Below are 14,394 nucleotides of genomic sequence, written 5' to 3' on the forward strand. Positions count from 1 at the left end.
GGACAAAATGCCGTTTAATCGGGGCAGGAGACCGCAGCACTGGAGATTACCCTATGATTGTCTCCAACCAAACCACGCGGTTTGGTCAGATTTCTGGAGGTCACAACCATAAAACAATAAAAACAATTAGCAGTCACCTGTTTATTGGATCATAAACGGACAGTAAACTCGATCTTATTGAATTTGCGGTAATACCGACAGCTGGAATTCTGTGGGTTATTATGGTAAAATGTGTTTACACTTCCATGAAATCTTCAATCAAATAAAAAAATTAATTTTCAGATCTTCTCTTCATTCCTATTTTTAAAGCTTCGTAATTTGTGACTCCGTTCTCACTTGCGCATGTTGTGTTACTTGCAATTTGTGTGTGCCGTGTTCTTTGTTATTGATTGCTTATCTTTTTACTGTTTTAAATTTTAACCCCCACCCATAAATGTCAGTAAACAGAAATGTCAACTAGTTTAGTTAGTATGTACACATTATTACAGTACGTATTAATTCTTCCGATTATCACGTATCATTTAATTTTTTAATTGGTAAGGTAATAAAGGGTAAATTTGTGCTTAATATATCTTTACTTTTATAGCCTGTGGATAATATTCCTCCTATTTTCGCTAATTAGAATTGCTGTTTAATAGAATTAAAATTCAATTCACAAACGTGATCACAATGACCGGCGCTTACTGCACATCGTATAGTGAACGGTACTTTACTGTGGCGAGTTTGTCGTAACGTGATTTGATTGTACAGTGAACTAATTGTAAAGGGGGGGGGGTAAATTGTATTTTTAACTATTTACGTGAAACTTCGGATAATTGGGGGCCGCTTAATCGGGCCAAAATGCACTAGTCCCGATGTGTCCCAAATAACCGGAATCGACTATATATATATTTTTTTTTTTTTTTTTAGGAGATAAGACCCATCAAATTCCACTAAATCAATTTGACCAGGCAGATAATAATTATAAAAAAATTTATGACGATATAAAGAGTTTTATTAATCCTTCAAGAAGTGAAGTATATCCTCCAATGTTTTGTCTTACTGAAAATGTTGAACAAAATTATGGCTGCTTGCAGTGGCTTCATGAAGAGTCAGGTAAGTTTTATTATTCCTGTTGTGATATTCTATGAAAATCTATGCATATGATTATTATAAAGTTTTAGCACATTTATAATATAACTCCTTATGATGCAAATAACTTTAAAGAGAAACAGATCTTTCCACTTGTCTTTAGAAAAAGCATCTAAATATTGGAGTGTGAATAATTTAATTTGAAGCCAAGAGAACATCAAAATTACTCCAATTATCCAACATTCAAACTGTTTAGTTTCCTAATAATGTTTATACACATGTATATAAAATATAATCATGTTGATTTTCAATGTTAATTTTGATATATTGAAACAAAATTTAAATATGTTAACAATTTTTATTATTACTTCTATTCCATTTTATATTTCCATATTTCATACTTTCGTTTTTATTTATTTTAGCAGACTTGTTTGATTTAATTAGTATATGCTGTAAAATGTTATGTTTTTTTTTTGGCTCTGGTGGCTGATATTCTGGTATATATTGGTTTATAATGGTAAATAAGTAATATTAATTATATTATTATTATTTATTTATTTTTTACTAGCCTAAATTGCACATTAGGTTGAAATTCTCACAGTATGTTCTCTTATTGAAAATATTGGAAATGCTTCATTATTGTTATAATCCATTGGCTATTTTTGCAATTTATTTTTTGGCATTATTATTTATGGCACTGATGGGGGAGCAGCTGCTAGTTGTTAATGAGGTTTTTTTTCTAGAGGAGAGGAAATGTGAACATGGAACAAAAGGGTGGACTAATTTTCATAAGCAAGAGTTTAGCCATTGATAAGTGTTTTAAATTTTGATCATCCATGCTCTGTGAGCTACTCCAGACTTCATTATTTGTTGGGGGGAAGGGTAAGGTAACTTTGTGTGCCTCATTGGAGCTTATAAGCCAGTTGTCAAGAACAAGACAGAATTTTCTGTTTTTATAGAGAATGTTTTGTGATATCTTTTTGTTCAAATGTATTAAACAATGGTAGAGTTAATTCTTTGAAGTAAAGGATCTTTTTAATTAGAGCATACCTGTTCAGAGCTACCTGGAATGCTATCTGATAGTCATATTGAAATGAAATTGTGTGCTTATAGGCCACAGCATGGGGAGGAGAATGACAGAAAAAAAATTTAGTTCACATATCTCCACCAGGTACAGAAATGACTGTTGATTTGATAGGAAGTAAAAAAAAAGTGTTGCTGATGAATTTTCGCTGGAAAACATGTTCAATATGCATGCCATTATTAAGCATGATGTGTTTCATGCAAATACCAGTGCTTTCAAAGTTCAGTAGTAACATTTCAAGGATGATGGTGGTACTGTTATACATCATAGTACCCACATTGCTCCCAAAATTCAGTACCTTGTCACTAATCATATCATGGTACACTGCACTCTTTAAGTACTCCCACAGCGGATCATTCCATTGTTGGAAAAATGTCTTTGAATCGGATCAAGCTATATGGAATGATGAAAGGCCCTCCAGGCTGAAAATCTTCAAAGAAGAATGGTCCAGTGGAGGGGCCACACCGAACAGTTACTTTCAGGAAGTGTAGCAGAACCGTGTGTACTACACAGGTTTTCCAATGCCGAAATGCAGCATTTACGAGTATTCACACTTCTGTTTGAGAAGAAGTGGACTATTTTTCTGAAGGATGTTCCATTGCCACTGGTCATCTACCTGCCTGTGCACCAGAAGTGGCAGCAGAAAGATATTTCCCACTTAAAGCAGGTGAATGCCTTTCTCCCTCTGTCTGAGGAAGAAAGTTTACAGGATGATTTGCGTCTCATTGCAAATTCTATAGACGTAACAGACTGCTGCATTATGGCTTTAATACCAACGTTCCATAAAATCAATAACAGTAACATAATTGGAATATAAATGAAATAGAACATGTAAGGTGAGTAACAGAGAAAGTAGTATGAAAGGTAAAGTGTTAAAATTGAACAGCTGTTTAGTTCTCAGCTATATATATATAATTTGATTTAAGTAGTAATGTATAACATGAATAGTAAGTTGTAATGTATAGCATGGTTAGTAAAATAGCTACTCAAGAAAAACCAAAAACCTATACGGGTGTTAAACGTAGCCTGGAAAAAATACATATATGCCAAAAATAACGTAAAATAAGCAATACAAATGTACAATTAAAAATAAGCAATACAAATGTACATTTAAAAAGTTAATTATAGTCAATCAGATACATTGAAAGGGACTTTTTCAAGGGCTAACCCTTTCAATGTATCAACCATAATTAACGAGCTATCCGTTTCTGTAGTCATCATCTAGCATAACTTGTCCGAATGATAGTTAAAAATTAATGATAGTTAAAAATTAATGAATATAATGTTTAATCATTTTTGATGGCATTGTGACAAAATAATATTACAGATTAAAAATAATATTACAGATTAGAAATAATAAAATAATATTACAGATTAGAAATAATATTATAAAATGGATATATATAGCTCAGAACTAAACAGCTGTTCAATTATATATAATTGGTACTTATAGGTATTCACAGTGTATTAAAACGTTGGCATAAAAGTATTCAGTGGGCCATATGGCCAAAAGAACCTATAAAGACTAAGATAGCCCATGTTCGTTTACATTGCTATACTTCTAGAAATAAAAATATAATTAGCAATAAAATAAAATTAGCAATATTTTATTTTATTGCTAATTATGTTTATTTCTAGGGTCTAGCAATGTAAACCAACACAAGGCTATCTTAGTCTTTATAGGTTCTTTTGGCCGTATGGGCCACTGAGTACTTTTACGCCAATGTTTTAATACACTTCGAATACCTATAAGTGCCATCAATTGTAGATTGAACATTACATCAATCTGTAATCTGATTGATGTAATTTTCCACTTGATGGAAAATTTTTTTGGAAATTTGCGACAATTTGAAAAAATTCGCAGACGAACTGCATGGCCTATGTATGTATACAAAGATATATATCTTTGTATATAATAGCTTAATTTTTGATGTTTGCACATGAGGCGATGTATGCATAAACTCAAGAGAAGAAAAAGGCAAAAAGTATAAAAAATCGTATTAAGTAAATAGTATGAGATGAATTAACAACCTAATAATTGTATCCCATTTTAAAAACGGTTAGTCTATTATAAAAAGTTAAAATTTATCAAAACTTACGCACACAAACACTTACATACCGTACGTGACACCATTTGCAGTCGAGAGAAATGTAAACAAAAGTGAAGATGCAGTATAAAATCATAACTGCATAAAATTAATTGTAGTACATACTGTAATGTCTGCACGGATAGCAAAATGGTATCGTCACTGTCCTTCCCACACCAGGTGGAAAAGGCCTGGGTTCGAATCCTGTAGATGACGTGAAGAATTTTAGTGGGCTTTTTTCACTCCATGGCCGAATTAGTCAGTCTCGGGCGTGGATAGCAATGTCCCCCCCTTTTCTGGGGGGGGGAACCTTGCTTTTTGTCCAGCAAACAAGCAAATCGACCAGAGAACATATGCAATTTACAGACAAATAAATATATGGGAAGATGTAATCATTTACTGGGGACCCTAATATAATTTTTTGTACTACTGTAATAATCTTGTAGTCACCTCCTGTTGCTATTGTGGTGAGCTCAAGTGTTGCGAGTATCTGCTTAAAACGCTGTGTGATGCTAATCATCTCTGCGCTAGTAGTTCATCCTCCAATAAATTGCGTATTGCAGTAAAAATTTCTCTCTCAAAAAATACGCAGTTCTCACGTATTTTTCATTGTGTTTAGTACAATACCAGAGAAACCTTGAATAATAACACTATGGGATCCATACGAAGTGCCACTAATGATGCTGGAAGTGCTCCCAAGAAGCAGAGAAAAGTCATGACATTACAAGAAAAAGTTGAATTGCTTGATATGTACTATAGATTGAGGTCTGCAGCTGTGGCTGCCTGCATTTCAAGATAAATGAATCCAGTGTAAGGACCACTGTAAAAAAAGAAAAGGAAATTTGTGAAGCCGTTGCTGCAGCTACGCCAGCAGGCACGAAAACCTTGCACTATTTTCCAAATACCTTTTTTATCTTGGATTGAAAATACAGCTTTTATGTGGGTGCAAGATTGCTATAAGAAAAGCATACCTTATAGCAATACCTACAGACTAATATGATTCGAGAAAAAGCAAAGTCATTATATGACAACTTAAAGCAAAAGGAAGGATCTAAAGCTGGAGAATTTAATGCTGGCAAAGGTTGGTTTGATAATTTTAGAAAGAGGTTTGGCTTAAAAAATGTCAAGATAACAGGAGAAGCAGCTTCTGCCGACCAAGAGGCAGCAGACGAGTTCCCAGACGTCATTAAGAAAATCATTGAGGAGAAAGGATATCTGCCTGATCAGGTTTTTAATGCAGATGACAGTGTCCTATTCTGGAAAAAAATGCCACAAAGGACATTTATTAGTAGGGAAGAGAAGCGAGCACCAGGATTTAAGGCACGAAGGGATAGGCTAACCTTACTGTTTTGTGCAAATGCAGTTGGGTTTATGATCAGGACTGCCGTTATCTATAAAGCTGTTAACCCCCGAGCCTTGAAGGGAAAAGATAAACCCAGCTGCCAGTCTTTTGGTTGAACAACAAGGCCTGGAAAACGAGAACCCTTTTTCTGGATTGGTTCTATCGATGCTTTGTCCCAGAACTCAGTCCCTTACCTTGCTAGTAAGGGACTGCCTTTTAAAGTTCTTTTGATATTGGACAATGCCCCTGGCCACCCAGAACCCCATGAGTTCGGCGTCGAAGTGGTCTACTTGCCCCCAAACACAAACTTCTCTAATTCAGCCTCTAGATCAGGGGGTCATAAGGACCTTTAAGGCTCATTACACACGGCACTCTATGGAAAGGATGGTCAACGCTATGGAAGAGAACATCATGAAAATCTGGAAAGATTACACCATTGAAGATGCCATAGTTGTTATAGAAAAAGCCATCAAGCCCGAAACATCTTGCTGGAGAAAACTGTGTCCAGATGTTGTGTGATGGATTTACGACAGAGCCAATCAAGGAAATCACGAAAGAGATTGTGGATATGGCAAAAAAGGTAGGGGGTGAAGGGTTTCAAAATATGGATCTTGGAGAAATTCAAGAGCTAACAGACACCACACCAGAGGAATTAACAGAAGACGACTTGATGGAGATGAGTGCTTCCAAACCAGTGCCAGAAAACAAATTTACATTAGACAGTCTGGCAGAAGGGTTCCGATTATTCAAGACTGCTTTTGACTTCTTTTACGACATGGACCCTTCTATGATATGGGCACTGAAACTAAAGCAAATGGTGGAAGGATTGGTACCGTATAAAAACATTTTTAGAGAAATGAAAAAGCAAAAAAGTCGGACAGAAATTACGATGTATTTCTGTGAAGTTACACCAGGTGTGCCTGCCTCTCCTTCCACCTCTTCCGCTTCTGCCGCCCCAAGACAGCAAGACCAACCTCTCCTCCTCAACGTGAAGACGATGAGGGTGAAGGCCTTTATGATAATCCACTTAATGAATAGTAAATAATAAATAATCATCATGCCGTACAGTTAATAAACTTATCTGTTGTGTATGAGTGTCTTTGTGTGAAAATCTAATAACTGTATGGCAAGAATGTATGAGACGTTTTTGTGTCGTAGTGTATAGGCTGGGCTACCATAAAGCAGTCATATTGCTTCTCCTTAGATATCAATGCATGAATTGTTATACCTGTAAATGGATTTCTTTTTCACATTAACTTTTCGACATCTAGTGTTAGTAATACGTATAATCTACAGTGTTTTGTATCATATAAGACAATATTGATATATACTGACAGACAGACGATTCATCTTGTAAACAGACAACATAAACTTACGGTATCGATAAATACAGTACTGTAAATGTATTTTCTCTTCCTTATGACTTTCTTTTCTCTAGCTTATTTTATTGTAAGAATACAGTATATAATACATATAACACACAAAATATGTGTTAATCGACTGTTTATGTTATCAGTAAAGCTTCCGGTCAACAGTAGACTTTTAGTAGTTAAGTTTTTGGAGAGTCATAAGTTATACGTGGATCTTCGACTGTGCATGGGGGGGGGTCGGCACCCCTAACCCCCGCATTGTTCAAGGGTAAACTGTCTTTGTATTAAAATGACATATTTATACATAGTGGTTGGGTACTTGTTTATGAATTATTGTTTACTTAAAGAAAAATTAGTTTAGTTAATGTGCTAATATAAAAAGTTCACGGAAGAAGCTTGATTATAAACTATATTGAAAACTGATGAAAAATAAAAAGTATAATGGTAGAGAAAACTGGTTAATGAAGAGATGAGGGGGGGTGAATATATACAGTAACCCAACTTGTAAGTTTAGATATTTACCATTGATGAAGGTAAGAGTTTATTTATGTTAATTGAAATAGAATCTGTTATACTCAGTGGGTGCACAGGTCACTGTGATAATACATATCAGTCCTCCTCCTCTGGACTCTTGGGTTTCTATTCACTATTTTCCTCTGTGCTATTCTATTTTGTGCTACATTTCCAGACCTAGTCAGAATCCTCCAATACTTTCTTGACACTATGCTGATGCTGAAATAACGTGTATCGGTTGTTGATATGGCAACTTTCTAAAAATGGAAACTAAAGTGTAATGCTTCTGAATGGCTACTGGATGACTGCTTCTTACACCAGTATGTTAAAGATTCCACAAGGAAAAATAATATTCTCATCTCATCCAGTTATCAGTACTAATTCATCAGGTATTAAGCATCTTCAAATAAAGGAATCATGGGCAATTAATGAACATAATGTATTAACATGGGATCTATAAAGAAATAACCGTAAAAGGAAAGGGGAAGCGCTCTTGTTTTCACAAGGGTGATTATAATAATCTCTGGCATTAAGTTTTTTTCAGTGGACCAAATGGTAATTTTTACCAATGATAAATGGACAATGTTTAAGTTATTTTGAAAGCTACTAAGCCTTTTTTACGTGATCAAAAAGTATTCTTCAAGATATAGAGCTTAGTGGTAGAGAAGGAAGATGCATGGAATTATTATAAATTATCAGCAAACCCTGAATCCCACAGTTATTATCGTTAACAAAGTAGCCTGAGATTAGGCATGATAAGGAAAATTACAAGTCCTTAGCGAAGAGTATGTGCGAAGATTGTAGCAAGCAATTTTTTGCTTATGTTAGCTGTAAAAGAAAATGAATCAACCATTAAGAGATAATTACAAATTGATACATTTTTACATTGTGTTGTTAATCACCTTTATTAATATCTTCATGATCTGGAACCTCTGCCAGTTGAGTTCATGCAATAAAGAGACTGGCAGAAGTTCTGGAATGTGATGCTATTTACAATGGGTAATAATTGTGATGTAATAGTGTATCAACTAGTAGATAATTTTTAACGGAAATATCCCATAATGAAATAACACTTTTAAAGTCATAATTAGAAAATCGGCCATATCAGTTCACTTAATATTTAGTAAATGTATTGCAATCCTGAACTGGTTGCTGATAAGGTGAAAATTTGCATCCACAATTGAAAATGTTAGAAAGTTTTTAAAGTTGAGGATATTGCTGGTTCAGCTAATACAAATTGGGAGTTGAATGATTTTATTATAACTGAGAAGGGGCCAAAAGCAAAGTTTTTGCTGTTAAAAGTGAACAAGGCACTGGGAATTGATGGATCTGTCCAGTAATATTCTAAGAAACTAAATATGTTTGCAGACTTTACCTGTTATAATTAAAGAATCCCTGAATTCAGGCAAAGTCCCTGTACATTGTAGATATGGAAATGTATCTCCTATTCAAAAAGGTGAATAGGAGAAGGGAGTTCAAATTGTGAAATGAGCACATTAGATTAGATTAAATTGTAGGAAGTTTTCTTTTAGCCAGTGAGTCATTGATTGTTGGAACAAGTTGCCCTCACAGGTAGTTGAGGCTGAGTTGAGTTGGAATAAATTCAAAAGTCAACTGGATAGTTACCTGTGTGAGGAGAGAGGCACATAATTTGTATTTTCCTATCTACTTTTTCTTTTTTTCCAGTGCAGCAAAAGCCTGTGGCTTTCTTTCACTATGTGGTGAATGCTATTACTATTACTAGTGATTCACCTTTCTCTTGGTGTGTCTCTGGATTTTTTATCATTCATATTTGCTGTGCATAACTGTTTAGCTAATCTTTCTTCATTCTTTGCAACTCTCACCCTCATGAGTTAAAATGATGTTATTACAAAGATTTGTCCCTTGGCTAATTTTTGTCTTGTTCCAAATGAATTTAATCTACTTCCACACTTCCACGTCTTTTCCAGCTTTTCTTCTGAAGTAATGGTAACTAATAAAAGCATGTCATATGCCATAGCAAGTAAATTGTGTTGTCATGAAGTGCAATAAACCGTTTTTTCCTTTATTATTATTTATTTATCTATTTATTATTTTTTTCATTCTGCTCAATTACATAGTGTTGGTTAATGTAAAACCTTCATTTCACAACCTTATTGAAGCTGAATGCAATGCACCATTCCATGAGGCAAATTGACTGTTACATTTTTAGTCACATCTTTCCAATTAAAAGTAACTTTATCTTCTTTCTTATATATTCAAATTCTCTTCAAAAAATGAAAACTTGCGTAATTAAAAAATAATCTGCCCTTCGTTTAACAACAAAACTACAATGCACAACACAGAACAAAGTACCTGATAACCACTAAGTGACAATAACTATTTAGGTCCTTTTTGAGTAAATTAAACTTCTTGAGGTTAGTTTTATGCTAAGTTTTCCAGGCTCACAATTGAAAAATGAATGTACAATGCCTTTTAAAGTGATTTCCATTATCACATCCTTAAAAAAAAAAAAAAAAAAAACCTGCATATGTAACATGCGGTTTTAATAATAGTAGCTGTCAATCAGTTTGGAGTAACCGATGAAAGAAACATCCTGGAGTTTTGATTCTTATTCATATTAAGAAGCATGCTATTTCAGGAAGCAGTGGCAGAATTTTTATTGTGTTAACCAGAGCAACAGAACTTGAAGCACAGGACCTCAGAGTAAACCTTCACTAATTTGGACCTTCTATAATCCAGATTGGGAGGGGGGGGGTTGTGCAATGGGGATTTTTCCTAAAGGAAAAATTTAATGATACTGTTTCAAAATGGTTTCTCAATTGCTGCAAAAGAAGTAAAATCATTCAAAAGGGAAAATTAAATACAAATGAAAACATCAATACATTTGTTCTGTTTGAATAAGTTTATAAAATCAAGCAATGATGGTAATATCACATGCTCGCTCTCTCTCTCTCTCTCTCTCTCTCTCTCTCTCTCTCTCTCTCTCTCTCTCATCCCCACCTCTAAAGATATCACAGCCCTCATACAAACCCACAGATCAGTTTTATGTTAAGCTCTGAAGAGGAGAAACAATGTTGTCCAGTATTGAAAATTGCTGGTTACCAATTGACTAAGTTTGAATGAGGTACAGTAGTACATGGGGAAAGTTATTAAACAATGACAATCTTATTTTTGATTTAGGCAGAATCAAAGATGAAGTGGGCAAAATGCATTGCACAGCATTTTTGTGAAAAGAATATTAATTTGGGGGATCCAAGAACCTGGCTAGATAAAGATGACACTCATTGTTATCTGGTTACAGAAGAAGAAATACAGTAGTTCAAGGGGAAAGATACGTAAATGAAGAAGAAAATAAAAAAAGAGAAAGTTGAATTAAAGTCAGAAGTTCCTTGAAATTTTTGTTAATTTTGCAAATTCTAACAAGAATTTAAAAATTTTTTATAATTTAAGAGAATAAAGAACAACATCGTGGAACAACAATATAATAGGGCCTTGATTCAACAGAAAATTTGTGATTTCTTCAAAAAAGACTGATTTAATTCATAGTTAATGTTTAACACATTAATTAAAGTTTATTGTTTAAAATATTGTATTCTTCAGGTACTTTTTGATTTGAACTTTTGTAGTCTTTAAAGGTATTCAGTTTTTTTAATAAAAAATGTATGTAAGCTTGCTTAATTATTTTATCCCATTTTCATCATATTGTTTCCTAATGCTCTCTCCCTTTTTTAAATTTCTGCATATGCCATGAAATTTTTTCTTAAAAAATTAACATGCAATGCATAGCATAATTTAAACAAGCATTCTAGAGGGGAAAAGCTGCATACCTACCATCTAAACTTCGATAAAACCTTAGTATAATGCTATTTAAATAACTGCCATCTCTTGCTGTCATGTGAAAGTGGTATTAATGTCACCTTGGGAAAAATGCCATCATCCCTCAATCAAAAAAAGGTGGACACTGCTGTCACTAAAGCAGTTATGAAAGTATTAAGCATCACAATTTTTATCGATGTATATTCATGGATATGGAAAATTCCCATGGGCTATTGGCCAGATTTAATTAATTTTCTTTCTTTCTTTCTTTCTTTTTGAAAGAAATGTATTACATCTTTATTCCCATATGTTTTTTGTGTACTGTACTACAAACTGAATCCTGCATACAGGCTTGCTAGAGAGTACTGTCTCCCTTTTTTTTTTTAATGCAGTGGTGAGCATATTAATGAATTGTGCCATCTGTTTCGAGTGATCTATAGCCATTATGAGTCTAATTAGCAGTACTGTAATGACCTTGACATTCACTTGCCTTTATTGAAAATTCCACTGACCTGCAAAATTCTTCATGTGACAATTACTCTTGGAAGTGTCCAATCCAATGAGTTTAAAAAAAAAAAAAAAATACAGAAAAGACAACTATTAAAAATGTCTGCATCCATATTAATGTTTTGGAGAGGTAATTTTTAGTACTTCTGCTGGGGTCTGGGCCTAAGTGTCCACAACAAAAAGTGTCTGTTAAGGAAGGTTTCATTGCACTATATATTGTAATAGGTGAAACACCAGATATTGTTTGTTGTCATGCACTGATTGAAGGGATGAAGATACAGTATGGTGGATGCTTTGAAATGTTCTTGGTTTAACTGTTGCACTTATGAAAGTGTGCTTTTTGAGGAGTTTTTTTGTTATGAGTTTACTAAATATCAGTCCTCCATTACAGTACAGTCGGTCCTTGTATAGCACGTGTTTGCATTACACGAATTCGATCATACACGATTTATAAATAGGGGAACGTTATCTTATATAACACGAACCGAATTCGCTTATACACGATTCGCCTTTGTGTTGTCAAGAAATGGCAGTCGAACGCGGAATCACCCCAACTGAACGCAACACGATAGCAATGAAGAAGAGTCTGAAAATGTATTTATGTGTTTTATATCAGTGAAGGGGAAACACATTTCACCATAATAACGTAAAAACCAACACAATTCCAGCTATCGGTATAATCGCAAATGCAATTAGATAGAGTTTACTACCAGTTTATAACAGATTCCACTAGCAGAAACGCAACTGGAAATTGTTTTTATTGTTTTCTGGTAGTAACCTCCAGAAATGTGCTTTAGTAAAATGTGAGGTGTTAATTAATAGTGTATCTCGGCCTTTACGGTGTTATTTATTCAGTTGCTACACGCACGCAGCTTTGTTTATATGTATCAAGCGTGCCACCTCGTTTTGTAATTGTGCTTTATTCCCTAAAAATTAGTAAAATACTTAAAAGGTGTGAAAAGGAAGCGTCCTGGCTAAGACACTGCAGATTCAGAGAGAAAAAAAAAAAAAGAAGCAATATCGATAAACAGAGGCGGACTGGGTCAAAAATTCTTACCCGGGAAAATTTATAGTGGCCTCATACTATGGTTTATGGCCAAAATCACACCGGCCTCCGGCCCACCGTGGTTTCTTCCGTAAGGCTTATGGCCAGTCCTCTTCTGTCGATAGAGAAAAAATACGAAATTGTGAAACGCTTTGAGCGAAATTAAAGACCATGTGATATTATTGCACGTGCTACAGACCTAAATGAGGCAACGCGGAGAATTACAAAGAATGCAGCGAAAATAAAAACAACTTTCATAGCGGGAACAACTCAAAGTGTAATTAATATCCATTAGATTAAGACACAAGAATTGGAAGAGATGGAAATACTTACGTAATAAAATACGTAAGTATTTTATTACGACTATCTTATTTAATATAATAATTTTTTTACGAATAAAATACGTATTTTATTCGTAAAAAATACTTTTTAGTATTAAAAATACTTTATTATAATATATTATTATTTTTATTACATATTTTAATCGTTATAAAATTTACGTATTTTATAACGATTAAAATTACCCGATTATTTATTGTGTTTGGTGATGTTTTGGTTCCAAATGTGTGTTCAATCTTGGGTGGTTGGCACCTAACCCTACTTTTCCCATAGGGCCTGTTGTTTATATTGCACGATTTTGCATTGCACGAGGGTTTCTAGGAACGCAACTATCGTGCTATACGAGGACAGACTGTATAGTGGTTTTACCTCTTGTCTGTTATCTGAACTGAGGCACAGGGAGTAAGGCTTCACGAGTTATTTCATGTTTTACAGCCTACTGCATACAAATGAGCCCAGTGAACACACTTGTTCATGCGACCCAAAGTGGCTAAATATGGCCTAAGTCACTGATGTGCCTAAAATCCAACAATGAAATGACTAAATATAATAATAAAACATGAATTGTTAATATTTTCTTATATTAATCAGAGAAGAAATGTGAAATAAGTAAATTACATTATGAAAATGTTTATGGCTAACTGATTTATAATGATAGGTGGAATAACCAGCAGAATTATTCATGTGGGGACTAACGATATTAAGTACACTGACATTTATTTTTCATTATTTTTTTTTTTATGCCTGCACATGCGCACACACTAGAACCTCATAAATTTGACATCCGTGGGGCGGCCAAATTTTTGAAAAAAAATTTTTTTTTTAAAGTATGCATACAGCCTAAGTATTCAGAGGTAATTTATTTTTATTAGATAATACAGTAACTTTCATCCCTATAATCTCCACAGATCAGTATTCAGCCAAAATGTTGACTGCTACTGCAGGTTTGAATACTGCCTTCAGTATGGGTGTTGTGATTTTTCATTATTATTTTTTTTAATATGAAGTATAAATAGGGCAGTACAATTTCATTCATTGAGTCATCTTAGAAGCTAAATACATACTACTTAATTAACTACTACGAAATAAACTGAACTAGTACTGAATATCTTATAAAATGAATGATTTTATGCATTGCAAATACGTAATAATAATGATATACAATGTAGAAAATATGCAAAGCAGAAAGAAACTGGCATTTGCTGATTGCCAAGGCAGCTTGTAATGAGGTGCCTTCA

The 14,394-nt window shown here is 34.0% G+C and overlaps 1 protein-coding gene across 3 annotated transcripts in view; it reads left to right on the forward strand.

Moving 5' to 3' along the window:
* Positions 1–14,394, forward strand: part of mael (germ-plasm component protein maelstrom) — a 176,075-nt gene that overhangs the window by 91,457 nt on the left and 70,224 nt on the right. For all 3 annotated transcript variants that reach the window (XM_090388299.1, XM_090388301.1, XM_090388300.1), the window contains one exon: positions 910–1,095. In XM_090388299.1, the coding sequence (XP_090244425.1) occupies positions 910–1,095 (186 nt within the window). The remainder of the gene's footprint in view (positions 1–909; positions 1,096–14,394) is intronic.

Source organism: Mastigoproctus giganteus, chromosome 14 (assembly GCF_048544385.1).
Source record: "Mastigoproctus giganteus isolate SK-2022 chromosome 14, ASM4854438v1, whole genome shotgun sequence".
NCBI lineage: Eukaryota > Metazoa > Arthropoda > Arachnida > Uropygi > Thelyphonidae > Mastigoproctus > Mastigoproctus giganteus.